At 43.8% G+C, this 27,357-nt stretch overlaps 1 protein-coding gene and 1 pseudogene across 1 annotated transcript in view; both read right to left on the reverse strand.

Annotated features, from left to right (window-relative positions):
• The window catches only part of LOC106856286 (coiled-coil domain-containing protein 180-like), a 96,645-nt gene that overhangs the window by 61,535 nt on the left and 7,753 nt on the right, over nt 1-27,357 (reverse strand). The window contains exons 2-3 of the mRNA XM_088173425.1: nt 1,335-1,430; nt 598-737 (exon numbers count right to left, since the gene is read on the reverse strand). Coding sequence (XP_088029551.1) covers nt 598-737; nt 1,335-1,430 — 236 coding nt within the window. The remainder of the gene's footprint in view (nt 1-597; nt 738-1,334; nt 1,431-27,357) is intronic.
• On the reverse strand, nt 1,446-8,982 carry LOC148222180 (uncharacterized; annotated as a pseudogene).

Here is a 27,357-nt window from a genome sequence, read left to right on the forward strand (position 1 = left end):
CTTGGCAATGAAAATAAACCTGAGATTGTTGTTGTTCAAGGTCAACTGTTTACTGCCCGATAAGGAACTGTCATCTACCTTGTTCCTACATCCACCGTAAAAAACCTCCCTGTAAAGATTGTAATGCATTGTACCCAAAAATGTTTCTTGTGTTCAGGATGGATATTCAAACGTATCAGTGTTAGATTTCTATCCAGACTCCTCTTACTTATGATTTTATTTTATTAATTATTATTCTTCTGATTTATTACTCAAATAAAATCCCACACCATGGAGAAAAAATGCCTTGAGAAAAGCATCAACTTCTAGCTGTCCACCCATCTTTGCCCTTTTCTACTAGGTTTCAAAATTTACTTCTGCATTCCTCCATTTTTAGAGCTTGATCGCCACCTATTAAGTGTAGCTGGGGCTGAACTGAAAATCAAGAATGCATTTTTTCCATTCAAAAGAGCTGTACAGAAATAGATGTAGACCATGCCTTACTGCTGCATTTAGCAATCACACATTGACAGGAAGCAAAGTGCATTTTGTAGCCAAGTCCTTCATTAACTCCAGCAACAATTGTTTTCCTTTATGCTATATCCTCTTTTGCCATACCCGATATATTGCAAAACCTTCAGTCTCTCTTCACTGAGTACCATCTGGTCCTTTATCATCTTTTCCATTTCCATATTCACAGTTGGGGGATTCTGTATTTCTTCACTTGCCATAAGTTCTCTGCAGGATGGAAAGTAGATATGTAGAATGGAATCACATGATACATGTGATATCATACGTGATATCACGTAGAAAGAAAAAATGATCAAGTATTACTTTGATAGAAACCAAAAGTGAACACTAGCCACTTTGTGTTGCTCATTGTCCAAAAGAAGACTGCCAAATTTATGACCTGAAACTCTGAACTACACACTTCTTTTGCATGAGCTTCCAGTCCTTGACTCTCCCTTGACATTTCAGTTGATGCCATTTTTCTTTCTCAAGCCCTGATTTAATTCGATTCAAGAGTAGCTTGGCAGTTGCCTTCTCATTATCCAGCAGTGCTCTCTTTATATTCTGTGTATTAAAAAATAAAACCAGAAGTAGAAGCAGCATGCAACATGCAAAAACCAAAAAGGACTACAAGCAGCATACAACATGCAAAAACAAGCAAAAAATTGTCTCTCCTACAGAAAATGAGGGGAGAAAAGAACACAAATGATAACTAATACCCTGCCAAGTAGAAATTTCTTCTATATTTCAGTGATTGATAGGCAGAAAAAATGAATTTCATTTGGGGAAAGAAAGACATTCTTGGAATATTCAGACTGCTATCTTGCCCCAGGTAAAACATTTACCATGGCCTTAGTGTTAATGAGTTTGTGAACATCAGCTGCCAGAAGGAAGGAAATTTCCTCCAGTTTCACAGAATACTTGGTCAGTACATCTGCTATCTGTGCAATAGAAGAATACAGAAAAGCAACAACAATGAAAAGTAGAACTCAAATATCAGTTTTCCAAATTAAAATCTACATGAATAAGACAATTTTTCCATTCAAGTGAATTCGATTAAATTAATTGATTAAATAAAAAAGTGCAGAAAAATCCTTGTCCTTCTCCTGCTCCCGGGTCTAACTCAGTTTTACGAGAGGGTCCTTGGTTTCTGGATGGATGCATTGAAAGACAAAAGAGGCTCTTCTTCTCGGAATATGTTCCAAGATTTATTCCAGAGGAAATCCAGGGGAAAAAGAGAGTGGATGCAGGAAACACGCAAGTATTCAAACCTCGGGAGGGGGAGGAGTTTGCTTCTGGCCAACCAGGAGAGGTCAGAGGGAAAAGGGGAGGGGAAGGGGCTACACCATGAGAAAAACCTTAAAAGGGGGTGTTTCAGTTTGAAAGACAGGTATTTTGCTAAGGAAAGGTGAGAACCCCTTTCCTTAGATGCAGCGTGCAACCCCCTCCCTTCTAATTATTATAGTTTCAAATCAGAGGCTTTCAGGCAGAAGATATGGGGATAGGAATAACAGTTCTTTACTGGTATCTAACAAGGCAAAATAGCAGAAACAACAACAGCTATAAACATCAACAACAAAACAGAACAGTATAACTCAGTTCCAGTCCCTTTTGGCCGCAGGCCGTCTCCCTGCGCTCAGTTACCGGTGCTGTGGGCAGGGCAGGTCCCGCGCAGTTGAAGAGGGCTGGGTGATGGCGGCAGCGGCCCAGGGGTGAGAGGGATGGGGAAAGTGACTCCCCCCTCACGGTGTCGGTCGTGGTGCTTGGCAGAGTGTCCGGAGGTGGTAGGATGAAGTGGGAGAGCAGCAGAGCAGTGTTCGACGGCTGGGAACGTGGCTCCCAGTGCTGGGATGGTGGGGAAGGTGCTAGATCAGAGCACTGGCCGTCCTACTTCCACTCCACGAGCCAAGCAAGAGAGTGAGAGCCCAGGGCCCTGTCCCACCTTTCCTTTTCCGGTCTCCCCCTATCCCCCACCCCCCCTGTGAGAGGAAACTATTGCTACTAAGGTGTAGCCACAAATACTTAGCATAACAATGGGAAAAATTCCACAGAAAGAAAAGGGAACAATTCAACTCCCAACAGGGGTTTTTTAGGGAAAAACCATTGAGTTACAACATCTCCCCATTTTTTGTTTAACAAGGTTGAAGGAAAGGTATTGGGTTCATTTTGATTCAGTGTGTGAACTTGCCCACCACTTACAGTTTGTGGGAAAGTTTGAGTGTTTTAGATTTTTCAATTCTATATGATTGACTGCTGAGGTAGAAGGGATGAGACCCTTAATAGCTTTGAAAATCAAGCAATGTAAGATCCCGAATGCCATTATTACAAGTAAAAGGACAACAAAAAGGATAAAATTGTTTTAAATATGGAAATCCACCACCCTGTGCATCCCCAGACCTTGAACAGTTCATTGAACCAATCTTCAGATTCTTGCTTCACTGGTCTGATCATGCTGTTTATATTTCAGAGGGCAGTGTGGATGTTAGGAGTTTTCGAGGTCAGGCTCAGGCAGCAAAGTCCTTCAAATTCCTGACACTCATGTCCATGCAGCAGCAGGAGGAAGTCTATAGCAGCACGATTTTGGAGTGTGGTCTGCCTGGTAATTTCATCGTCTTCTAGGAGGGAGCTGATCGCGGTGGATGTTAAGTTTGCCTGTTTGACTACCCAGCACTCTAGGTGGCTCAATGCCCCCAGAGCTTTGGCTGCTGCAACCCATGGAAGGAACAGGGACACAGCAATTCTTTTTGACTTGGCCCAATGGAAAATTTCAGAATCACAGTTTGGGTCCAAATTGTCAGCACTCCGCTTTTGGATTTTATTGGCTTATTTATTTTTGTGCATCCAATCGCTAATTTAGGTTTGGTTGGGTGCCAACAGGAACAACCACCCGAAGGTACATGGCCCTCCTAGTAGCCCAGAAGGGATCCCTGCCCACACCCAATACCCACAGATCAAGAACAATCCCTTAGGGAGGCTTTTGGGACTGGATTGATATGGGTCGTCTGCTGCAACATGGCTTAGGATATCACACCACCTTTTTGCCATGAATTCCTGCTGATACTGCCGTATGACGTAGAACTCTTTGGTGTCAGAGGGTTTTGGGATGGTGATGAAATGAATGCAGTATCGTGCTGGAGAGGAACCCAACAGCGGTAGCTCTTGGGGTTCCTGAGCTGCTTTGGGCAACTTTGGCAGCCACTGCTCTATGGGGTTTTTAATCATGACAGCTCGCTGCTGATGATTCTTGAATGGTGGTGTGCTGTGTGACTCGGGAACTTGGTTGGACATAGGTGTGTCAAAGCTGGCTGGATATTCTCCAGCCTTCAATGGGATTCCTAAGAGGCAGGTGGACATAGGGTCTTTTGCTGCTGCAGTAGACAGGCATATGTTCTCCTGCTGGAGCATCTGTGCTAGGGTCACTCAGATGTTTTGATGTGGCTGAGGGATGATCCATGCAGCTATCAGACTGTTCAGTGTTAATAAGAAGACAACTTGCATGGGGTTCATCATGGGGTTGAGTGGGAGGTAGATTTTCTCTACAAGGAAAAACAAACATTTTAAAGCATGTTAAAAGTCTCTGTGTCAGCCGGAATGTAGTCCTCTCTAGGAAGATTTTCTTCCCTCTTTTCGGCAACATCTTCTTTTTGAAGCAACAGCCACTTGCTCCTCGTCCCCTTCTGCTGGAGTGGGATGTTTGGGGATATAAGGTTTCACCCACTTTTGGGGCATCCACTGAGGGCCTGAGGGAGTGGATACGCATGCATAACCACGTCCCCAGGTAACGAGCTCGTAGACACCTTTGATTTCCCAGGTTTCTGGGTCCCTAATCAAGACTGGAGGATGTTGGGATAACTTGAACTGTTTCCCACTGTTAAAGTGACGTACCACAGGTGGTCTCCTGTTTTCAAATGAACAGTTCAGGAAATTGATAGCAAACATGGCCTTGCAGAGCTTCTGCTGTGGCAACATCCACACAGTGGAACTGCTCTGTTTAACCAGGACCTGCTTGAGTGTCTGATTGGCACGCTCAACTACACCTTGGCCTGTGGGGGAGTGGGAGGTGCCAGTTTTATGCTCCACTCCCCACTGCTGGGTGAATTCTAGGAACTCCTTGGATATATATGCTGGGCTCCTATCAGTTTTGATTTCCTTAGGGATCCCCAACACTGAAAAGGCTTGCACTAGGTGTTGTTTGGCGTGCATCACATAGAGGCATAGACTGCACCTGAATATGTGTCAATGCTTACATGAACATATTTGAGGGAAGCAAAACTGGGACTGTGTGTGATGTCTGTCTGCCACACTTCACAGTTGCCAAGACCTTGGGGGTTAATCCCCATGCCCAGCAACGGCATGGTCTGGAACTGGCAGCTGGGACAGGTGGCCACAATGGCCCAAGTCTGAATCCGTGTTAGTTGAAACTGACGGATCAGACCCAGCACACTTTGATGTTATTACTTGTGGCTCAGCTTTGCCTGTTGGAAGATGTCAGGGAGGCGTGCTTTTTCAACTGAGACAACAAGAGAGTCTGCCTGTCGATCTCGCCTAGCAAATCGGTGTGTGACCTCACATGCATCACATAGAACAGATGCTCTCTATTGGAAATTAGTTTTGAAAGCAACCTTAAGAGACGTTCATTCTTGATGTCTTTGACCACTGCCTGCTCCGCCCTGGACACCACCCCTGCCACGTAGGCTGAGTCAGTTACCAAATTAATTGGCTCTGAGAACTTCTCAAAGGCTCTCACAACTGCGGCCAGTTCAGCAATCTGGGGCGATCCCTCCACAAATTCAACATCAGCTTCCCAATGGTGGGTCTGGGGATTTCTCCAAGTTATCACCGACTTGTGGGATGCCCCAGAAGCATCCGTGAACACTGTGAGAGCTTTGAGTGGTCTCTGACTCCTCTTCTCATGTGGAATGAGGTGGAATTCCTCATGAAACAGTTTGTAAGAAGGGGCATGGACTGATATTTGTCCACTGTAGCTGTCCAGAGATAACTGGAGTTTGGCATTGCTCTGGAGCAGGTGTTCAAACATCTCTTTAGTCAGCCTCTCAGGAGAGTTCCTTCCCTCCTGAGAAAGTTTGACTGAGAGGTGAATACATGTGAAGTCACAACCAGCCTGTTCATACAGTCTCATCCTTGCTTTCTGAATCAGCTGAGCTATCAGCTCTTGTGATTTAGTGACGGTCTTGGATCTTTGGTGGAAGAGGAAGACACACTCTATGATTAAGAGTGAATCTCTCTGACCCTTGATCCATTGGAATATCAAACCATGCAGGTGTGGCAGTTTTCCCAGGACAATGAATTTGAAAGGCAGCTTGGGCTGGTAACGATGAGCTTGCCTCTCTGCTAAAGTCTTCTGTACCTTTTCGATTGCAGTCTTTGCCTCTGGGGTCAGTTCCCTAGGAGAAAACAGCTCTCTCTCCCCCTTCAATAAATTGAAGAGGGGGTCTAGGTCCTCATTAGGTGAGGCCTAGTCAGGGCCTGATCCAATTTAAAGATCCACACAAGGAATGGAGATCTGCTAGGGTTTTAGGATTACAACTGATTTCCAATTTCTGCAGAACAATGGTCCATGCAGTTATTTCCAAGCCCAGGTATTTCCAAGGTGGCATCCTGTGGGACACATATTGAGAAAGCAAGAAAATTGCAGCCTGAAAAATATTCCAGGCTGGAGCTTTTCAGCTCTGTTCCCAGCTGATAAGCTGGTCCAGCTCAAGGCTAGGTAGAATTTCTCCCAGGGTGATAATTTGGTCAAAATAAAAAGGAATTAATAACAAGGTAGAACACCTGTTGTGGTGTGTGACCAGGCCCTGGGAATGGGGTGTCTTCTCTCTGAACCAATCACCTTTTCTCTACTCTTGGAATTGCGAGTCATGCTATAAAACCAAGTGTGTTTCTGAATAAACTTGTCTTTCTTCCTGTCATGAAAGACGACCATGTAGCTGTGCATCTTATTTCCACTGCACTTAAAGGGTTAGAACCCCTTTCCACGGCTACAGCATCCTTTGGGCTTTGTCACCCTGCAATTGAAATCCAGCAGAGGTTAAAATTTTAACCACTAGGTCAAGTGTGTGTTGTAGTATAGAGTTGTCGGGGGCACAAACCAGCACATCATCCATGTAGTGTAAGATGATGACCTTCCTTCTTTGAGCATGCACCAGGGACAGCAATGAGGCCACGTACCACTGGCAGATGGAGAGACTACACTTCATTCCCTGCGGCAAAACTCTCCAGTGGTAGCGCTTAATTGGAGCTTCTCGACTGATATTAAGAACCGAGAAGGCAAACTGTGGGGCATCCTCTGGGTGTAAGGGAATTTGAAAGAAACAGTCTTTTATATCCAGGACAGCCAATTGCCAATCTCGGGGAAGCATCGTTGGGGAAGGCATCCCAGGTTGGAGAGACCCCATGTCCTCAATTACTTTGTTTATTTCTTGGAGGTCATGGAGCAGCCTCCACTTATCCTTCCTTGGTTTCTTCACCACGAATACTGAGGCATTCCACACACTCGTGGTCTCTTCTATGTGGCCTTCAGCCAACTGCTCCTCTACAAGCTCCTCAAACACCTCAAGTTTATGCTTACTCAATGGCCACTGTGCTACCCATATAGGGGTGCTGTCCAACCATGTTAATTTTTGGGTAGGGCAATCCATAGTGACTGCTTTTAAAAATCCTGGGGGGTCTTTGGGAAATAATTTTGACTCCCCACTGGGACACGGTATCTCTTCCCCACAGGGGTCACTTGCAATCAGTAACAAGCAGACGGACACTAGACAATTTTCCATCCGGCCTCTCAATTTGCACGATGCCTTTTGATATCTCTGCCAATTTGACCCCTCCTACACCTTGGATTTTGCCAGCTACGGGTTTCAGTTCCCAATGTGACAGCCACATCCTCTTGGGTATGATAGTCACATTGGCCCCTGTGTCCAGTACCCCTTCCACATGGAGGTGGTCTGATCCCCAGGTTAGGCTGCATGCCAAAGAGGGTTTTTCCTCACCCACCACTTCTGCCCAGTAGACTTCAGGTGATTTTCCATCTACTGGGACCTCCGCTGGAATGGGAATGGCCTAGGCAAGGATTTGCCCCTCGACCAGATAATATGGTAGTTGTGGGCAACAAGCCAGGAGAAGGAGGTGAGTTATGTCTCCTTTGATGGTCATGGGAGCTACCTCAATCTCTGGGGGTGTGTGTGCTGTATCCCTGACAACAAAGTATTCACTGTCCAATCCCATGTGGTTTATCGTCACGTCCCAGTGAGTTATTTGGTAAGTCCACTGTAATAACTGTCCAGTCAGCAGACCTGAAATGAAAACCTTTGGTAATCACGAGCCTAAAGCGGCCTCATGGCTGCCAAACCTTGGTAATTGAACATTTGACATTTTTGTTATCCTGCATACCCACACCCTGTATTCCATCCTCCCCCTTTTTTTTTAAGAGAGAGACTTTTGCCAGTGTGGAGCCCGCTGTATATTTATCCCTGTGCGTGATTGTGTTAATGGTGGGTATGTGCTCTATATTCAGTTTTTTTGTTTGCTGGTCTTCTGTTTTTGGCTTTGTGAACAGTCTCTGGCGAAGTGTCCTGGCTTTTTGCACTGGAAGCAGATGATGTGCTGCAGCTGCTCTGGTGACATTGGTTGCTTCCTTGTTCCTGGTGTCACAGCTGCCATGGTCTTTGGGTATGCCATTCCTGGATTTCTCTTGTGTCCACTGAGCAGTTCTGCTTTCCTGGCGCAGGCTTCTATCATCTGTGCTAAGCTAGGTGCTGGCTCAAGGGGAAGGCTAAGGATAACCCTGCGGCAGGTTTCATTAGCATTCCTCTGAGCCATCTCCTTAATCAATTTGGCTTGTACCACCAGATCATGCACCTGTCTTTCCACTTGCATGCAAAGACGATCTACAAACTGTAAGAAATTCTCAGAGGCAAATTGTTTAATGTTAACATAACTACCCTTCGTGTCCACTATTGATAATTGGTTAAAAGCCTTTTCTGCCACATTGTAGATTTTATCCAGGACAGACTTGGATAACTCTCGAGTTTGTGCCTTGGGGCAATGCCAACTCCCTTCCCCACATAAGTGTTCACATGTGATATCATTATCATTTGCATCTTTCACATCATCAGAGCTTTGTAAAAGCTCTTGTAAAAGCACTTTCAAAGCTCTTTTCCACAGGCTTTCCCACAGATCATATTCTGAGGGAGTTAACAGGCATCAGAAAAGATATAATTTGGTACTAGTTCATTTGAGCGAAAGGTGGCTCTCATCATGCCTTTAAAAATTTCACTGCTTTTGCCAATTTCTCTTTGTACTTTACAAATTTCCTTTTTATCTTGATAGGATAAAGGCTGGTAACTTCTCTTGCCATTTTTCTTACCGAGATAAACCACCGGAGCAACTAAAGGCATGTTTTCTTCCCCCTGGTCGTTACTCCCAGGGAATTCCCCAGTTCCTCCACGCCCCTGGGGGCTAGGAAGCATTCCACCCCCCACCCCTTCGGGTCCGGGATGAGGCTGGCCCCCACCTCCCCCCTGGGGTTCTGGGAGAGGCTGGGCACCCCCTCTCCCACCGGGCCCAGGGGTCTGTTCACCCTCCCCTGCCATGGGAATTCCGTCTTCCCTGCAGGGGCTGTGAGTTGGGCTTTCTTCAGCCCATCCCCCCGGCACTGGGGCGTCCACCCTCTCCCCTGCTGCTGCGGTAGCTTGGGGGATGGGCCCCTCCTCCCCCACCCCCGTTTCCATGGCAACCGTGGGGGCATGCATGTGAAACCAGAGCAGGGGAGGGGGCGGGGCTGCTCGGGTACGGGGGGCAACCGTGGGAACCAGGATTGCAACACATGGGGGTGGGGTTGCAGGGTGATGTCATGGAGAGCGGACTCTTGGAGGCAGGAAGGGGCGGGGTGGCCACAGGCTGGAATGGGCAGGGAATGGGTTATGAGTGGGGAATGGGCTAGGGGCAGGGACCAGAGGGTAAAAAGGATTGTGGGGTGAAGGAGCTAACATGCGGCCATCACCATATTGGAACCCTCCCAAGGGACGAGCCACATGGTCAGCACCCATGTGGATGTGGTCTCTGATGCCCGCAGACATAGCCATGTGGCCAGTGCCCTGAGGTGGGGGGAAGTGATTTTAGAACTCTCTAAGCTGGGTTCTTGAGTGAAAATAGTTGGGAGAGAGGGGTATAGGGAAGTTTCTCTGACAACCTGCGCAAAATTGTCAGAGCCAGGGTACTAGGAGAGGCTCGGGGGCCCAGAGCAACTACGGGGAGGCCGGGTGCTCTGCAGTACCTGGGATGACCTGCGGGTCCCCCCCAGTTCCAGGGTAGAGGTGTGTGGAGAAAGGGAAGGGGAGTCTAGGGGACTTTGCTGCTGCCGTGTGTTGTTTTCTGTGTTAATTAAGTGTTTACGATTTTGCAAGAATATCAGGATGAACAGAGAGGTTGCCTCATTCCCATTCTCCAATTTTAATGTCAATAAATTCCCAATATGATCCCAAAATGCAACCGAATTAATATCGTGCCCTTGCGTGTGCTGCAGGGGTAGCTGCACGTGTCCCGCCGTGAGGTATGCACAGGGAACCCTCCCCAAATCAGGGCTGTCTGGGTCCCCGTCTACCACAAAGGAATCTCACCTCCTTCCTGCGGGTCTCGCCTGTCTCTGCAACTGCAGAGGGCCCACGTCCTAGAAATTGACTTGCCTGGGGCAAGGGAGAGCTGCCGGTTTCGTCCTTCAAGTCTCAGAAATGCACAAAAAGCAGCTCAAAGAGATTTAAGGTAGTTGGACACTTCAAAAAGCTTATTGAATCCCTAAAATGAGACCCACAGCTGGTCGTGGGGTTCTTCAACATACGTGAAAAACATCACATGTTGAACGCCAACTGCAGAAAAACCTTGGCCCTCCTCCCGCTCCCAGGTTTAGCTCAGTTTCAGGAGAGGGTCCTTGGATTTCTGCACGGATGCAGTAAAAGACAAAAGAGGCTCTTCTCGGAATATGTTCCAAGATTATTCCAGATGGAATTCAGGCGAAAAAGAGAGCGAATACAGGAAACGCACGAGTATTCAAACCTCGGGCAGGGGGAGGGGTTGGCTTCTGGCCAACCAGGAGAGGTCAGAGGGAAAAGGGGAGGGGAAGGGGCTACATCATGAGAAAAACCTTAAAAAGGGGGGGTTTTAGGGAAAAACCATTGAGTTACAACACTGTCTGGCCTTGATCCCACAAGGGCCATCTCTAATCTGCACCTCAAATACTTGAGCTACTTGCTTTCCTTCAGATGCAAAAGAACTGTCATTCTGGTCCCGGAGGCCAAGGGCAAAATGTGAATTGCCAGTCCAAAATTTAACACGTGCAAGCACTGGTCCCAGACAAAAGCTGCCCAGAAAGACCTGCATGGGACCTCCCCTGGCTTTCTTCTCACATGCTTCTGAAACATTGGTGATACATGAGAGCTGTGGGAGTCCTCAGGGTTGTAGACAGGGCAAGGGTAAGGCTGAGAAATGCCAGAAGAAAAGGGTTCTTGAATTCCAGGCTGGGGAGTGGTGAGCAAGGCAAGGGAGAGGTTCAGTGGAAAGATAAGGTAAGGGAGAGATAGGCAAGGCAATGAGAGATTGAGAAGGAGAAGTAAATGAAAGGCTTGGCCTGGACAAATATGAAGGGAGGTCAGGTGGCGAATGGGTGAGCAAGTGGATGGAAGGAAGGCCCAACGAAGGTTACAGACCAGACAGCAAAGAAATGCAAGATGTAGAGAAGCATGTAATTAGTGGGCGCTGCCAGTTGGCTGTGGCACCAGGCAGCAGGGGCTGCAAGCAATTTAACGGGAGTTGTTAGTTGGGCTATATGGGGAGTGTGTGTGCTGGGGGTGTGCTCTGTATATGTGTGAGGGTGTGCAACACACGTGTGTATGTGTGCAGGGGTGTTGGGGACTACCGTGTGTGTGTGTGTGTGTCCAGGGCTCTGCAGCACATATATGTGTGCAGGGCAATGCGGGGTTTGTGTGTGTATGCAGGAGGTGTGTGGGGTACATGTGTGTATGTGCAGGAGGTATGTGTGTGGGCAGGGGTTGTGCAGAGTATGTGTGTGAGCAGGGGGTGTGTGTGGGTGGGTGGGGGGTGTGGAGGGTGCAGTGCCAGGGGAAGCAGACATGGGAGTGAAAGAAGTAAGATGAATGTGTCTTTACAAATAAAACTTGTTAATCTTCTGATAGATAGGGCTAGGAACTTATGGATGTAGACATACAGTTTGTGGTAATTAGGAATGGGGCTGTGGACAAGACTCATCTGTAATGGGCTACAACTGTGCAGGACAGGTGAACAGTATTGAAGATAATGAAACACAGACTGCTGAGGTATATTGACCAATCAAAAAGGGGAGAGAGGGCACACGGGTGGAATGCATGTAAGATGAAGACTATAAAAGGTTGTACTGGAGATCAATAAAGTGCTGATGCTTGAAGCCTTCTTCGGTGTCAGTTGTATCTCCACCTTCCTAGGGACAGTAAAGTAATAGAAGAAACTATTAGTTCTAGAAATTGTTACTAATCAACACAGACTGTTGCTCACTGAAGGCTGTGTTAAACTCCTGAACATAAAGACAAAAAAGACTAAATATTATAATGAATAGGTTTTTTTCTTTCTTTCATATACCAAAAAGGGGATGCATATCAGATTGGGGCATAGAGTAGGTGATTTGGGAAATCCATACCTTCTGAGTACCTCAGCCAGTGGAAAAAAGGTAGGGTGATGTGGCTGGGAACTCAAGATAAAAATGAGCGTGCTCAGTGCCATGTTGGCCACTCCCACCCAATGCCATGCTCCCCTGAGGCATTTTCCCACCTGTCCTGGGAAAGAGACGTAAGGGAGACTGAATCTGGAGTTTAGCTGTTGGAGGGAGCAACTTCCTTCCACCGGCAACCTCTATATTCCCCTTATTCAGCTACCTTGCGGTAGGTTCGGTGAAATCGAAGCAGGGCGGCCTGGCGCTGACACTGGCATAGGTGGTGCAAGAGCTTCAATGCAGGGAGCTTTCAGGGGCATGTGTGAGTGTAGGAAGGTATCCATCAGCATCCATAGCTGAAGGCAAAAAAGTTCAGAACATGTAATCAGACACAGTAACGCTAAGTTGTTAATCTTTGGAAACTGCTTGCTGAGTTGTTCCTGTCTTAGGTAAAGGGCATTTGTATCAACAAGCACTGCATATGGTCAGTATTTGCAGGTAATGTTACTTGGTGGTGAAGTAAGTGTAGCAGTTTATATGGCATTCTGCAAAACTGTGACAGGTCTTTCTGTGTTCCTCAATTCTGTAAAGTTAACAAAACCCTGAAAATAGGTTTTGCAAAAGTAAGATTTTTTTTTTCTGCTACTACTAGAGACAAGTACAGCCACCTTGTCTTCAAGAAAGTAAAGGTTACCTATTTTTCTCCAAGACCATCAAGTGCTTTTGATCAGCATTTGTGTGCATGCATTAGCCTTGTTCTTGTCCTCCTTGGTGAACTTTCACAATACTCAGATGATCTGTGTGTGCTGTAGACTGCAGTGGTGGAGTTCAAGGCTTCCAGCAGAAGGGAGATGCAGTCCATGTTTTGGATTTTCCCTTGTCTAAACTTTGTCCAATGTTGCAGCAGACCTCTCATTTGGGGTAGAAATGAGCCAAGACACAGACTCTCATTCAATAACATGAATAACGTTTATTCTTCTTTACAGCTTAGCCATCCTGACTCCAGTTACACCAAGCTCCTACTGTAGGGTCCAACTGCAGACTCTAAATGCTGGCTATTTCCTCCTGGACCATGACTGCAAGTATTGATTTGCAGACTTGGACCGCAGGCTTTTACCTAGCTCGACTATGACTGCAGCCTCTAACGGCAGGCTCTAACTCCATCAGACCCAGATTCACAGCAGATCATTTACAGCAGCAACTCTCTCCCTTGTTTTGTTCTTCTTTGTGTCTCTCTAGATTGTTCCTTCTCCCTCAGGGCTCCTCTACTTCCTCAAGCTCCTCCTTCTCAAGGTACTCTTCCTCCAATATCCTCCCCGACCAGCCAACCCACCCCTTTTTTCACACCTATCTTTATTAGCAACAGCTGCGATCCATTAAGGGCAAGGTTGTTCCTCTTTTGTAATTAGTACAACTGTAATTTATCAGGAGCAAGGTGGCCTGTAATCTCTTCTTCTACGCCTACCATCAAAGACTTCCATTTTCAAACAGTTTGAAGAGCTCCAAATTAAGACATGAACATATACTTGTTTTTTCATCACCTCAGTTACCACTAATAGTTTTAGGCAAGTTATCCTGTGCATTTAACTGACTGGTATTCAGCATGTGCTAAAAATATGTACAGTATCTCCACTATTACATTCCCAGAAGGGTTTGAGTAGAGAACAAGGAGTCCTGAAGACAAATATTTGGCATATGAGAAGCAGAATTTAGGAGATGATTGCAGAGCACTCCATGTGCAGATAGTTAAAGAGGATCCATATCTTTATGCTCTCTCTCTGCTTGTTCTCATTTGAAACACTGAACATTCTCCAAGTTGGTTTTTTTAGGGTTGTAGTGGTTTTTTGGGAGGAAGGAGAGGCAGTGGTGAAGGAGGATGTGGGTGGGTTTTTTTTCCAGAATAGTGTGCAAAGAACTAGTGCCCAAAACCAGCACTATGAAACAATGTAGGTGTTGGTCACAGAAATGTAGGATATGAATATGAAAATGCTTCACTATTTACCCAAGTGTTTCACTCCTACAAGGAGATTGTCTTTCACAGAAATGTGCTGTAAGACCACCTCCCTCTCATTGCTTTCAAGCCCTCCTTTTCTTATTTTCTCAATAATTGTCTTTACAAACCTCAGTTACTGTTGACTTAATTTTGTCTTCCTAGATCTTTTTTGGTTTTGCAGTTATTAGCAGTGACATAATTTTCTGTCTTTTTGTAGCCATTTCTGGATGAGTAGGCAGGGCAACTACCTGCATCCCCTTGATCACCTGCTGAATGAGCTGCAAGGTGTCATGCATGGTAAAAAGATTAGAGTTGCTATAGCACGTAAAAGAAGAAATAATATTTGTTTCACCCATAGTCCACCAGAACATGTATCCCATTTGGACCACTACGTGAGCTAACTTTCTTATTCTGTTTGATGATTTTTTCACCACTTTTCTATTGTCATCTATTTGCAAACAGCAGTGTGTCTAGGTTTGAAAGACAGGTGTCTTCTAGGGAAGGCAGGAGCCTCCTTTGGAATGGAGAATGTAAACCCCCACCCTCTGAATTATTATAAATTTGAAATTAAGGGGCTCTCAGGTAAAGATATGAGGATAGTAACAACAGTTCTTTCCTAGTATGTATAACAAGGAAAACAAACAACAACAACTGTGGAATTAATAACAAACAGAACCAGGGACTCTGTGACAGCCTTCTCGGCTGAGAAGGGGAAGGATGGAGGAGAGGCTTTGCTTCACAAATTCCTGGGGCAGTTGATTGCAGTGCCTCTGCAGAACTCTGAGAAGCACTCAGTTGGAACGGCAGGAATGAGCAAAAATCCCAGGCTGGTGGACAAGATGTATGAGAGAATTCCGCGGCAGTAGCTGGAACTGAGGGATGTCTCGGCAGGGCAGGCGGTGCGGGGCTACAGCGCAGACAAACCCAGAGCAGCGCCGAAGGAGCGGCGGGACTGGGGCAGCGACAGCCTGGCTCTGAGCAGGGCAGGGACAGGGGGCTCAGGGTTCTCGGGAACATGAGCAGATGGTGATAGGTCCCTCTTTTAGTGAGGTAGGTGTTAATAAGGTCCCAGGTCAGTGGCTGCTCTCACGAGCAGAAGCTCACCCCACAGAAGAACAAGAAGCAGCAGCAGCAGGTCCGGGCTGGGTTATGGCGAATTCTTTCCCCAAGCAACAGCAGCTCCTCTGAAGCCACAGATCGAGAGAGCTAGCAGCTGCCCCAGCCCCCATTTTCCTGCCCCAGATCCCACGGTATCTCTGTCTTTCAGAGAGAAATGCCCAGATGAGAAAATGCAACCAGATGTCCTCCTTCTCCCTGGCTTTAGCCACTTCTTTGTTTTCTTAAGTACTCATAAGTCCCCAGTAATCAGTGTTTCTTAGCAACTTATGGGAAAAATTCCATAGGTAAGAAGGAACAAAAGAAAAGAAACCTAACCCCCAACACAGTGTGAGTAATTTGATTTTCCACAAACTCCTCCTTCTTCTGCTAATAGATAATCTAATATCATCCAATGTTGAAATATCACATTCCTCATCTAAGCAGATTGGTAGACAAGAAGGTCAAGAGCTGGAGCTGTCTGGTAAGTTATTATTTCAAGGACAGCTTATAACCTAAGCATTCCATTCAAGTTATAAATTGGTTCTCTGGCACCTAATAGTAATTTATTAGGATTCCAAGTGGCTGGTCCACAATGTTGTATAATTCATTCTAGTTGCCATTCATCTTTTTCCCCACTTTAGGGTGCTCCCTCTAGCCAGGACTGCATCAACTGCTTTTCTCTAAATGAATCACCACACGTTTTGATTTCTAACTGATTTCCCTGAAATTGTGGCTGCAAAAAAGAACAACGGTCTAATATACCCTACATAACATATCCCTGACCAGTTTGGAGGCAACCTCTGATAAGCACGTTGGCCACAAATCTAATAATGTCCTTTCAGAGCCCAGGTTCCATTGGCAAAGTGTCCTTCCCAATTTCCATCATCAATTGATGGGTGAAAATACAGTTTGTTTCCCAGGTCTAACTGTCCTCCAACAATAGTTGACCCACCATAAGAGTCACAATATTTGAATTTCCAATCTCCTGTGTGGGGTTCCCACCTACATTTACATCTGCAAGCTGTGAATTGGTTGGATTCAGAGCAGAACTCACTAAAAAGGGTTCGAGTTCTGTTCCACTGTTGCCATTTCCAATGATAGTCACAGAAAACCTGTATTCTACTTATGGAACTATCTCCAGAGCAGCTAAAAATAAATGGTCAAAAAATCCACTCCTCCCCATTGCTTTACAGCCTTCAAAATCTCTTTGGTAATTATGGTAGAAACACTTTACCCAGCTACCATTAGGGAGCTTAACATGGGTGTGATTCCCTCTGCCTGGATTGTTGGAATAATAGTAAGGAGGACAGTTGGGGGTCCAGCAGTCTAAACCCAAAGATAAAGTCCAGCCACAAATGTTTTTTCTATATATACAACCCCTGTCCTATTTAGGCAAGAAGTGCCTGTTTGAGAAGAATGAAGTTGCCATGGCCTTCCTTCTTTGTCCCAAAATCTTACGCCCATGTGAATTTCACTGGAGGTGCTGACCCACCATTTAGGTTCAACCGGGCTAGCCATCTGTGACCACTCTTCAGATTCTTCTGGCCCTCTGCAGAAGCAGCAAATGCTAAGGTTAATGAAATTAAGGTTTTTGCTCCTTCCTCTTCAAGGACTAAAAAACGATTGTCCCACTCCTGGCCTGAACCTAACTGATAATATAAAGGTAAGATTATCAAGAAAAACATTCTAATGGTGTAATCCGATAATCTAATCTAATTCTCATGTTGTCTTCATCACCACCTGTGGCCATTGAAGGCACAGAAACTACTTAACATAAAGAAGACAATTATAGCAAGTATCAGCCCCCCAGTGACTGGAGATTCTAAAGGAGAGATGCCCATACAGACCATTTCAGCAGACAGTCTGTGGGTAGGAACACTGGGCTTCCCCTGATGTCAATGCACTGCCTGCCCGTCTGGTCCATTCCTGCAGAGTGTCAGTGGCAGCCTCCTGTCCTTCTCCTCTAGCCAAGATGTCTAAGTCTCTGGGGCGTCAGAGACCTTGACCCGAGCCATTTCTGTGGTCAGTGACATTTGGAATGGTCCATGCCACTATGCTGCCAGTGGTGCTTCTTTTTACTCGTTAATTAGGATCCAATCTCCTGGTTGGATTTTAAGAACAGAAGAATCCAAAGGCAGAGTCCGTGCCAGCTGAGCTTCCCATCAAAGTGATCTCACAAAAGTGATCTCTCCTGCCCACATATTGTTTTACATATGCATCACTTATCTCCACCTCCCCACTAGGTAGACAATGACAAGGATAAGGAATTTCAAACATAATTTGAAAGGAAGGTAATTGAATATCTCCTCTGGGTCTGGTCCTTATTCTTGCCAAAGCACTGGCATACCATGGCATCTTGGTTTCCACTGCCAGCTTCAAAATGTCCTTCTTTATTTCTCTTATTCATTCTTTCTACCTGACCCAAGCTCTGGGTGTGCCAGTGGGTATGGATGTTCCATTGTATTCCTAAAACAGCATAACCCCTTGAAAGATCTTTCCTGTAAAATGAGTTCCCCTATTGCTATTGCAATAAGTCTATTGCTTCCACAATCCTGTATGATGGAGTTACGTGTTCAAAAAATACTTCATAAATGATCCTGTAGTTGCTGAAGCAACTTGGATAAGCTTCTCGCCACCTTGTTAGCTGACATACTATTATCAGAATATATTTAAGCTTTCCCTCTTAGGGCATTTCAGTAAAATCCACGTGGCATCTTTGGAAGGGACTTACAGCCCAAGGCCTCCCCTGCCAGCACTTTTCTTTGTAATTCAGCTATTGGCTTTAGCACAAATAAAGCAACCTTCAATAGCTATCTCCCAGCACCTGCTCCCAAACCTGATTCAGAAATTATTGGCATTTTTTTGAGACGTGAGCTGTTACATACTGAAACATTAATCTTAGAGAAATTAGGATTTTAGTTAAAAGTTAGTTATTTATTAGAATTAATTAAAAACAGATGGATAGATCTTCTGAAAATAATCAAAACTTAGAAGTTAGTTAGAGGGGACTGGGCTTGAGATGTCTCAGATTTAAATAATTAATTGCCTGTCATTTTAATGTTTGCTCAGCTGTGCTTGCAATGGGAAAATAAGAAACTACTAAATATATTCACAGAGACACAAACAATTGCAACCAGAAACTTATTCAAAGTCACGAAGGGAGGAAATTGGAGTGGTCCCAGAGGTCATTTGTATTGTCATCGATAGAAAAGGTTGAGAGTTCAGAGCAAGGAAGACTTGCCTTACTTCCCCTTTTTAAGATCCCTCCCCACAAAAATGAGCCCAGACCTAATTCAAGAAGCCAATCACACATGCTTAATAGCCATTCAAGCTAATTACCATAGGAAGTGGGAAATGGGAGGTGCTGGTGTTATGAATATGCAATCATTCAAAACTTTTGTAAATAAATAGACTCTGCGATCACCTGTGATTTTGCAGTGTGTATTAGGGGGTTACCCCACAAAGCTGCCCGGCGCTGAATAAACATACACTTTCAAACTTTAAATTGTTAGTCTTTTTCCGTCACAGTTGGGTACCAGTATTAGACCAATACTCATATTTTAATAAATCAATACAGTTCAACTAAAGGTGACAGACTCAAGCTAAAGAAATGTCTTATTTCAACTCTAATCTACTGTTTGATTTGCTATCAGAAGAAAAAATATTCCAGTCTATATTCATTACCTTAAATCAGTGCGGTTGTTTTGTATACTTGGGATGCTGGCTCTGTAATTGAATGGCTAGTCACTTCAGCTAGCCCATAAATTACTTTCTGGGCTTTATTGAACATGGAAGTAGTATCTTCATTACTTAACTACAGAAGCATTTCACTTTTAACAAACAAACAAAAACAACGCAAAAGCAAACCAGAACAACAACAACAAAAAGGTAGTTGGCCATTTGTGTTTTCAAATGGGCATATTTTTGCCCAAGGATTCTTCCAGTGAACAGCAGTTCATTCTCCTGTTCAGGGCAAAATTCTGTAAAATGTTCAAATGCGTCATAAATGCGTAGTCATACAACTGTTAGAAGAGTTTCAAAGTTCCATAAGGAACAGGGATTAATTGTATCAAATGTTCAAAATAGGTATATGAATTTGTTTTGCTTTGATTTGTTTGGTTGGTTTGGTTGTTTCTCTTTTTTTTTTTTTTTTATTTTATCTGCCTCCCTCTTTCCATCTGCAATTAACGATTTTGCCTCTCTTTTCTGGCTTCTTCTTTACTTCTAGGAAGTTGTATGAGGTCATTCAACCTTGTCATAAATATTCTAATACTGTGGTATCATGGCGGCGGAGTGGCGTGGCACCGGCGGGAAGGAGCCGATGGGTGCGGGACGCACACTGGTGCCGCGACCTTCCAGAGACACGTCCTTAGAGAGATGTCCTGGTGGTTACAGGCACGTTCCCGCTCTTGGGAGGAGAGTGATTTCAGCTCTTTTGTCAGAGCCCGGCTTTTGCTGATGGTGGAGAGAGGGACGGGTGCCATGTGTGATGATCCAAGGTGGAGTTTATTCCTTCTCGAAGGGTCCAGGGACGAAATGGCTCCAAGGGGCAGAGGGAGGAGGGTTGATATAGGAGAGCCAGGGGTCGGGGTAGAACAACTAATGAATCATCTGAGGCCACAGGGGCAGTACAAATGGGGAAGGAACAATAGATTACAAACATTTTACATGAAACAGGGAGGCGTGGCAGGGGAAACCTTATCATAACCATTATGAGGAGAGAGTACATAAGGGCATTCCCTCCATGGGAGAGAGACAGGATCTTTCTCTGTGAGGCTTTCAGCCTCCACACTGTGGGAATGAGATAAGTATAAGGTACATCTAAAGGTGCAGAACAAACCCATAAAGTAAAGGTTTGTATGGTCTGCTGTGAGGACATTTGGGCACAAGTCATCTTTGATCTGTGTTATGCTCTATTGATTTAACTTTTAGTCCACTAGTTACTATTATAACCATTTTGCCTTTAGAACATAGTCTTTGAAATCAAGTCCAGTGACTCAAATAATTTTTTAAATTTATAGCAAAGGCTTTGCTTCTTAAGGAATGTTCCAGAGCAAGAGTGTCCACAGTAGTTACGCTGTCATAATCAGAAGTGTCATTAATTCTGGTACAATTTGTGCTGGTAATACATCTAGAAATAAAAGGTTTTAGATTTTTTTTACTTTGAAATGGAGCTATTACTTTAAATATTTAAGAGTTGTGGTTCTTTCCCCCACAAAATGTCTCTCCCTCTGAAATGTTTCTCAGGATTTAAATATAAAAGCCCACCTTTACATTGTGTTGCTGGTAGTAATACAAAACTAGCTTTTGACAGTACCCAAGAAAAAGATGAAACTCCGGACACTTGGCTTAACCGGCTGAGAAGAAATTTCCAATTATATTCAAACATTGATCCTGATAGTCCAGAGGGCCAGGTACTACTTAAGGTACAATTTGTCACTAAGGCTTGGCCCGACATCAGGAAAAAATTAGAAAAGATGGAGGACTGGCAAGAAAAGAGTATAAATGAGTTATTAAAAGAGGCCCTTTTAATATAATAATCAGGATATATCTGAGGAGGGAAGAAGAGAAAACTAAGGCAAAAGCACGGATCATGGTAGCAGTAGCTAGGGAAAGTTTAGGAGTGAATAAAGACCAATCAGAATCCTCCAGTAAAATAAATGAGAATAGACCAAGGCCCCCGTTCGAGAAACCTAAAGGTGGAGCAGTGCTACCTCCAGGGGTCAATAAAGAGAGTAATGACTTTGAGAAGTCCAAGGCACCACCTACAAATAACCGAAGGTGCTATTACTGTGGTGAAAAAGGACACTTGAAAAGAAACTGTGAGAAGCTCTTATTAGATGAGGTTATTGCCCGAGAGAGCAAGAAGCCCTAGAGAAGGTTTTGAGGGGAGATGACTAGGGGTGTCAGGGGCTCTACAAATTAGGGGATCTCACGAGCCACCAAAAAGAGCCCTTGGTAAACTTTGAAGTAGGTCCCCAAAATGAAGAATTTGAATTTTTAGTAGATACAGGAGCTGATCAATCTAGTATTAATGAGCTCCCAACGGGAGTAACCATCGGAACAAAAGTCTGTGAAATATTAGGGGCAGAAGGGAGACCATTTAAAGCACCTGTCATTGGGAAAGTAGAAATAAGAGGCAATTTCAGAGAGTGTATAGCCAATTTCATTTATTTACCAAATGTAGAGAGATGTTTATTAGGGAGGGATCTTCAAGTTCAACTAGGGGTAGGAATTATTCCCAAAGACGGGAGTATGGTAGTTCAGATCATGAAGTTAACTCATAGAGATGTTGGAGAGATCAATCCAAAGGTATGGGCAGAAGAAGGAAAGTATGGATATCTTGACATTCCGCCAATCCAAATAGAAATGCAAAAAGATACCTTCCACATCCGAGTCAGACAATACCCAATATCCCCAGAAGGTAGAGAAGGGCTAGTGCCTGTGATTGACCATTTACTAAAAGCAGGAATTTTAGAACCATGTATGTCTCCCCATAACACTCCTTTACTGGCAGTAAAGAAAGCAGAAGGTAAATATAGATTAGTCCAAGACCTAAGAGAAGTTAATAAAAGAACTATCACCAGGCACCCAGTAGTGTCCAATCCATATACCCTTTTAAGCCAAATCCCACAAGAGCACGCTTGGTTTACAGTCATAGATCTAAAAGATGCCTTTTGGGCGTGTCCTTTGGCAGAGGAATGCCGTAACTGGTTTGCATTGGAATGGGAAGACCTTAATAGGAAAAGAAAACAACAACTATGATGGACTCGTTTACCCCAGGGGTTTACGGAGTCTCCAAACCTTTTTGGACAAGCTTTAGAAGGCCTACTCGAACAATTTGCCCCTGGAGAAAAGGTACAGGTTTTACAGTATGTAGATGACTTGTTAATACCTGGAGAAGAACAGAGCAAAGTTAAAGTGGCCAGTATCCGGCTTTTAAATTTCTTAGGGGAGAAGGGCTTAAAGGTGTCCCAGGACAAATTAAAGTTTGTAGAAACTGAAGTTAAATATCTTGGCCACACTATTGGAAAAGGATGTAAGAAATTAAGTCCTGAGAGAATTGCAGGCCTTTTATCCATCCTTGCCCCTAAAACTAAAAAGGACATAAGGAAGCTCTTAGGCTTGTTTGGGTATTGTAAATTGTGGTTAGATCAATACACCCAAAGTGTTAAATTTCTCTATGACAAATTAGTCAACCCTGAGCCAGTATAGTGGACAGCAGAAGATGAAGAACAATTACAAGATTTAAAAAGCAAATTATCCTCAGCACCTGTGCTAAGCCTGCCTGACCTTAAGAAGGGCTTTGAGCTATTCGTAAACACAGAGAAAGGAATAGTGTATGGAGTGTTGACCCAAGAATGGGGAGGAAGTAAAAAGCCCGTTGCATTTTTATCAAAACTGCTAGACCCAGTAGCTACAGGTTGGCCAACTTGCCTACAAGCAATTGCTGCTACAGCTATCCTATTAGAAGAAGCTCAAAAGTTAACCTTGCAAGGAAAAATCAGAATACACACACCACATGACCTTAAAACAGTCTTAAGTCACAGAGCCCAACAGTGGCTAACGGATTCCTGAACATTAAATTATGAAATTATCCTAATGAACAATGACAATTTAGAATTGAATACCTCCAAAAGTCTAAACCCCGCACAATTCCTATCTGGGGAACCCCTAACTGATTTGGAACATAATTGTATTGTATTAATAAATCTACAAACTAAAATAAGATCTAGAAGATACACCTTTACCATATGGAAGGATTTTATTCACTGATGGGTCCTCAAGAGTAATAGAGGGAAAAAGGGTGTCAGGATATGCAATTATAAAAGGGACAGATATGAAGGTTGCAAAAAGGGGGAAGTTGCCATCAAACTGGTCAGTTCAGTGTTGTGAAATCTACGCACTGAAAAGAGGGTTAGATTTGTTAGAGAAAGATAAAGGAACTATCTACACAGACTCACAATATGCATTTGGGATTGTTCACACATTTGGTAAGATTTGGGAGGAACAGGGATACTTAAATTCGAAAGGAAAGGACTTGGTACATAAGGAGTTGATAAAATTAATACTCGAATCCCTATATAAACCAACAGAAAAAGCAGTAGTGCATGTTAAAGGACATCAGAAGGGAGAAACTTTAGACATAAAAGGGAATCAATTAGCAGACCAGATGGCTAAAGAAGTAGCTTTAGACCCGAAAGAGCCAATAAAAATCTTGAGACTAGAGGAAACACTAAGTAAAGGGGAAGAAGAAAAGAAACCAACATTTAGTGAGAAGGAGTTAAAGGAAATAAAAGAACTAGAATTACATCGGGGGAACAAGGGGAATGGTTGACATTTGATGGGAATGGTAAGTTCCTAAACAATGCTTTAGCACAAAAAATATTATCAGAAATGCATGAATTAACCCATTGGGGAATCCAAGGGTGATGTGACCACTTCTTAAGAGAGAACATATGTTATCGGGGTATATAATCTAGCAAAAGCAATTACAAAAGGGTGTGTCATCTGCCAAAAAGTAGAGCAAAAGGTTATGAGAAAAATAACACCTGGAGGAAGAGAGTTAACTTCAAGACCATTTCAAAATATACACGTGGACTTCACTGAAATGCCCCCATACAAGGATATAAACATCTCTTAGTAATGGTAGACCATCTCACCCACTGAGTGGAAGCATTCCCCACCAGGAAGGAAACAGCAGAGGTAGTTGCAAAGATAATTTTAGAAGAAATAGTTCTACAGTATGGACTAGTAAATAATATTGATTCAGATCGAGGTCCACATTTCATCTCCCAAGCTTTACATGAAGTAATTAAGGCTCTGGGAATGAAATGGAGGTTACATACCCCATGGCATCCCCAGAGTTCAGGGAGAGTAGAGAGAATGAATAAAACTCTCAAAACCGTGTTAACAAAATTAGTTTCTGAAACACAAGTGAATTGGCTTAAGTGTCTACCTCTTGCCCTTTTGCGGATAAGAACCAGACCCCGGTCAGACATAGGGATTTCCCCCTATGAAATGATGTTCGGGCTTCCTTTCCTTATCACTCCTTTCAGTACAGGGAACTACTTGGAAGGGGAAACAGCAACCCAAAAATACCTAGAGGCAATTGGGAGGACACTGGGAAATCTTAGAAAAAAGGGGTACCTCCCCCAGACTTCTCCCCTTGATGCGGATGTACACCAGATCCGTCCTGGAAATTGGATGCTAATAAAATCCTGGAATAACACACCATTAACCCCTAGGTTTGAAGGCCCATTCCAAGTGTTACTCACTACACACACCGCAGTGCAGACCCAGGAACGTGGCTGGACACACATCTCTCGAGTTAAAGGACCAGTATCACCCCCTGGTAGTGAACCAGATCCAGTTACACCATCGACAGATGCCCCTGAGTGGACTGCTATCCGAGATTCAAAAGACCTCAAATTGACATTAAAAAGAAAACCAAAAAACAGTTGAAGGACCCCTTAAAAAAAAAAAAAACTGGATACATTTTCTTTTGTGTACAAGTTAGTATTATGTTCTAATAAGGGTTCTGTAATATTTTTCAGAAGTTACCTGCAGTAATGTTTGTACTCATGTTCTACCTCTTCTGATACTGTTGCTGTTGCTTGGATAGTTGGAAGGTCAAAGTAGTAAGAGTCGGCAAAGTTAAAAGTTACTGTTTGTATGCTTCCCCTGATAATTGACTAGAATGTTGGAGGGTTCATATACTCTCCTGAGCTTTTAAGGTATAGCTTACATACTACACATGGTTCTTCAGTAACTTCAGCTTTCAAACAAGCACTTCCTGCAAACCACAATTCTACCCCCAGGAAGGTTTCAACACTTAGCACAATAAATCTCCTACAGAGCACTCTCCAAGGGTGACTAAATTAATAGGGAAGTGGGAGTAGAAGGAGCCGGCTGCTAAGAAAGACTCTAATACACATCCAGGAAGTCTCCTTGTTCCCCAAGAGGCAAGACCAGGTGAGGTCAAGAGAGAAATGGCTCATACTGGACTCTTGGGAAGAATAGTGTTAATCCTATTCATAGGTAACACTCAAGGGAGTGAAAAGGATGCTTGTACCAAATGCTACCACCCTCTCTATGATGGAGAAAATCTGAAGTCTCTCTTGAGGGTTCATACCAACCTAAATTGCAAATGCTTCAATAACTCCCAATTAAACACCTGTCAAGAAGATGGGAAAGTCTACTGGCTTGTAAAAAATACTGCTTCTTATAAGCAACGCCTACTTGGGGAATGCCCTGTAGGAGATACCTGGCTTTGCTTCGAGTATGAAACAAACCGAGACGGATTGGTAGACCTGGTAAAAGAAAAACAAGTAACAACACAAGGAAAAAATGATTTAGATATTCCTGTGGGAAAAAATTTATTTATAGATCTAGTTGAAAGAAGCAGTAAAGAATTAAACTTGACAGACTGCTGGATTTGTGGAAGTACCCAAATGACTGAAATCTGGCCATGGGAAGGAATAAGTTTAAGTCTATTAGAAATACTGAGATGGACCCAAATTACACAAGAACCACAAGTTGTAGGAGCAAGGGGATGAGAACAATGGGATTTAAAGTCCAAGGTAATTGGGGAAGAATGCATCATGAGAACAGGGAAGAAGTATAATACTCCCATAGGGAAAATGGCATGTAAAAGATACCTAATAATAAAAGATCTAGGCACAAAGTGGATCCCCAGAGAGACAAATGGATACTGGTATGTTGAAAGAAAGGAAAGAGGGTGTATTTACCATGAGAAATATGAGTTACACAAATGTACAGAGAAAGGAGTTAACCCATTTTGGAGCATAAGGGAATTGTCAAAGTTTTGGGAATCCCCAGCCGAAATAGGGGATGCATTTTGGGAAGCTCCACAACCTTTATTTTGGATCTGTGGTAATACAGCATACACCAAACTTCCTGGAGATTGGGCAGGGAGTTGCGCTATAGGGATTATTAAACCAGCCTCCTTCCTATGGCCAAAAGAGTCAGGACCACACTTAGGAGTCCCAGTGTATGACCATTTAAAGAAAACAAGCAGAAAAAAAAGGAGTATAATCGAGATAGGAGGTAACCAAAAGTGGAATGGAAAAGTATGGACCCCAGAAGAAATTCTTAAAACTTACGGGCCAGCTACTTGGGTCCAAGATGGATCATGGGGATACCGTACCCCAATTTATATGCTGAACTGAATTATCAGGCTCCAAGCAGTACTCGAGGTAATCTCCAACCAGACAGCCCTTGCACTTGACCATATCAGTGACCAATTAAATCAAACAAGAGCAGTGATATACCAAATTAGATTAGGTGTAGACTACCTATTAGCAGATGAAGGAGGGATATGTGGGAAATTTAATTCCTCTGACTGCTGCCTAGAAATTGATGATAAAAGTTCAGTAATTAAAAACATCTCCAAAGAAATTCAAAAATTAGCATATGTGGGTGCCCAAGAGTGGACTCCTCTAATGGATACTAGCTGGTGGGACAACTTTTGGTCCTTCAAAGGAACACGGTGGAAGAAGGCTGCGTTTACAATAATATGCGCAATCACCGGACTATTATTTTTGCCATGCCTGCTTCCCTGCCTAATCCGGGTAGTAACCTCCACTATCCAAGCCAGTATACAACTCCCAGAACTGACTAACCAAAACCAAACCAAATTTATGTTAATAGAGAGCCAAGAACAATGAAGTCAAAAACAAAAACAAAAAGGTGCCAAAGAAATATATGAGCAATATCAAAAACTAAAGAAATTATCTGTCCAAGAAACTAAAATCATAGGTTGATGCAGGCTGAGGCCTGATCAAAGAAATAGAGGGGGGAATTGTTAAGAACAAGCTCCTGTTTGTTCTGTTAACTGTGGAAAACACCCTGTTTTTATGTTAATTGTTGCTGTTGTTCTGTTCTGACCCCCACTCCCTGGAATTGTCTTTCCCTTATGCCCCTTCCCTCCCTGTGTTGGTAACGCCTTCGCCTTCGCTGCTCCCAAAATGATGTCTGGCAAATGAGAAGACTGCAAGTACTTATGGGACACAACTCAGTAATAAAAAACCCCTAAAAACAA

The sequence above is a fragment of the Sturnus vulgaris genome, chromosome 14 (genome assembly GCF_052056855.1).
Source record: "Sturnus vulgaris isolate bStuVul1 chromosome 14, bStuVul1.hap1, whole genome shotgun sequence".
NCBI lineage: Eukaryota > Metazoa > Chordata > Aves > Passeriformes > Sturnidae > Sturnus > Sturnus vulgaris.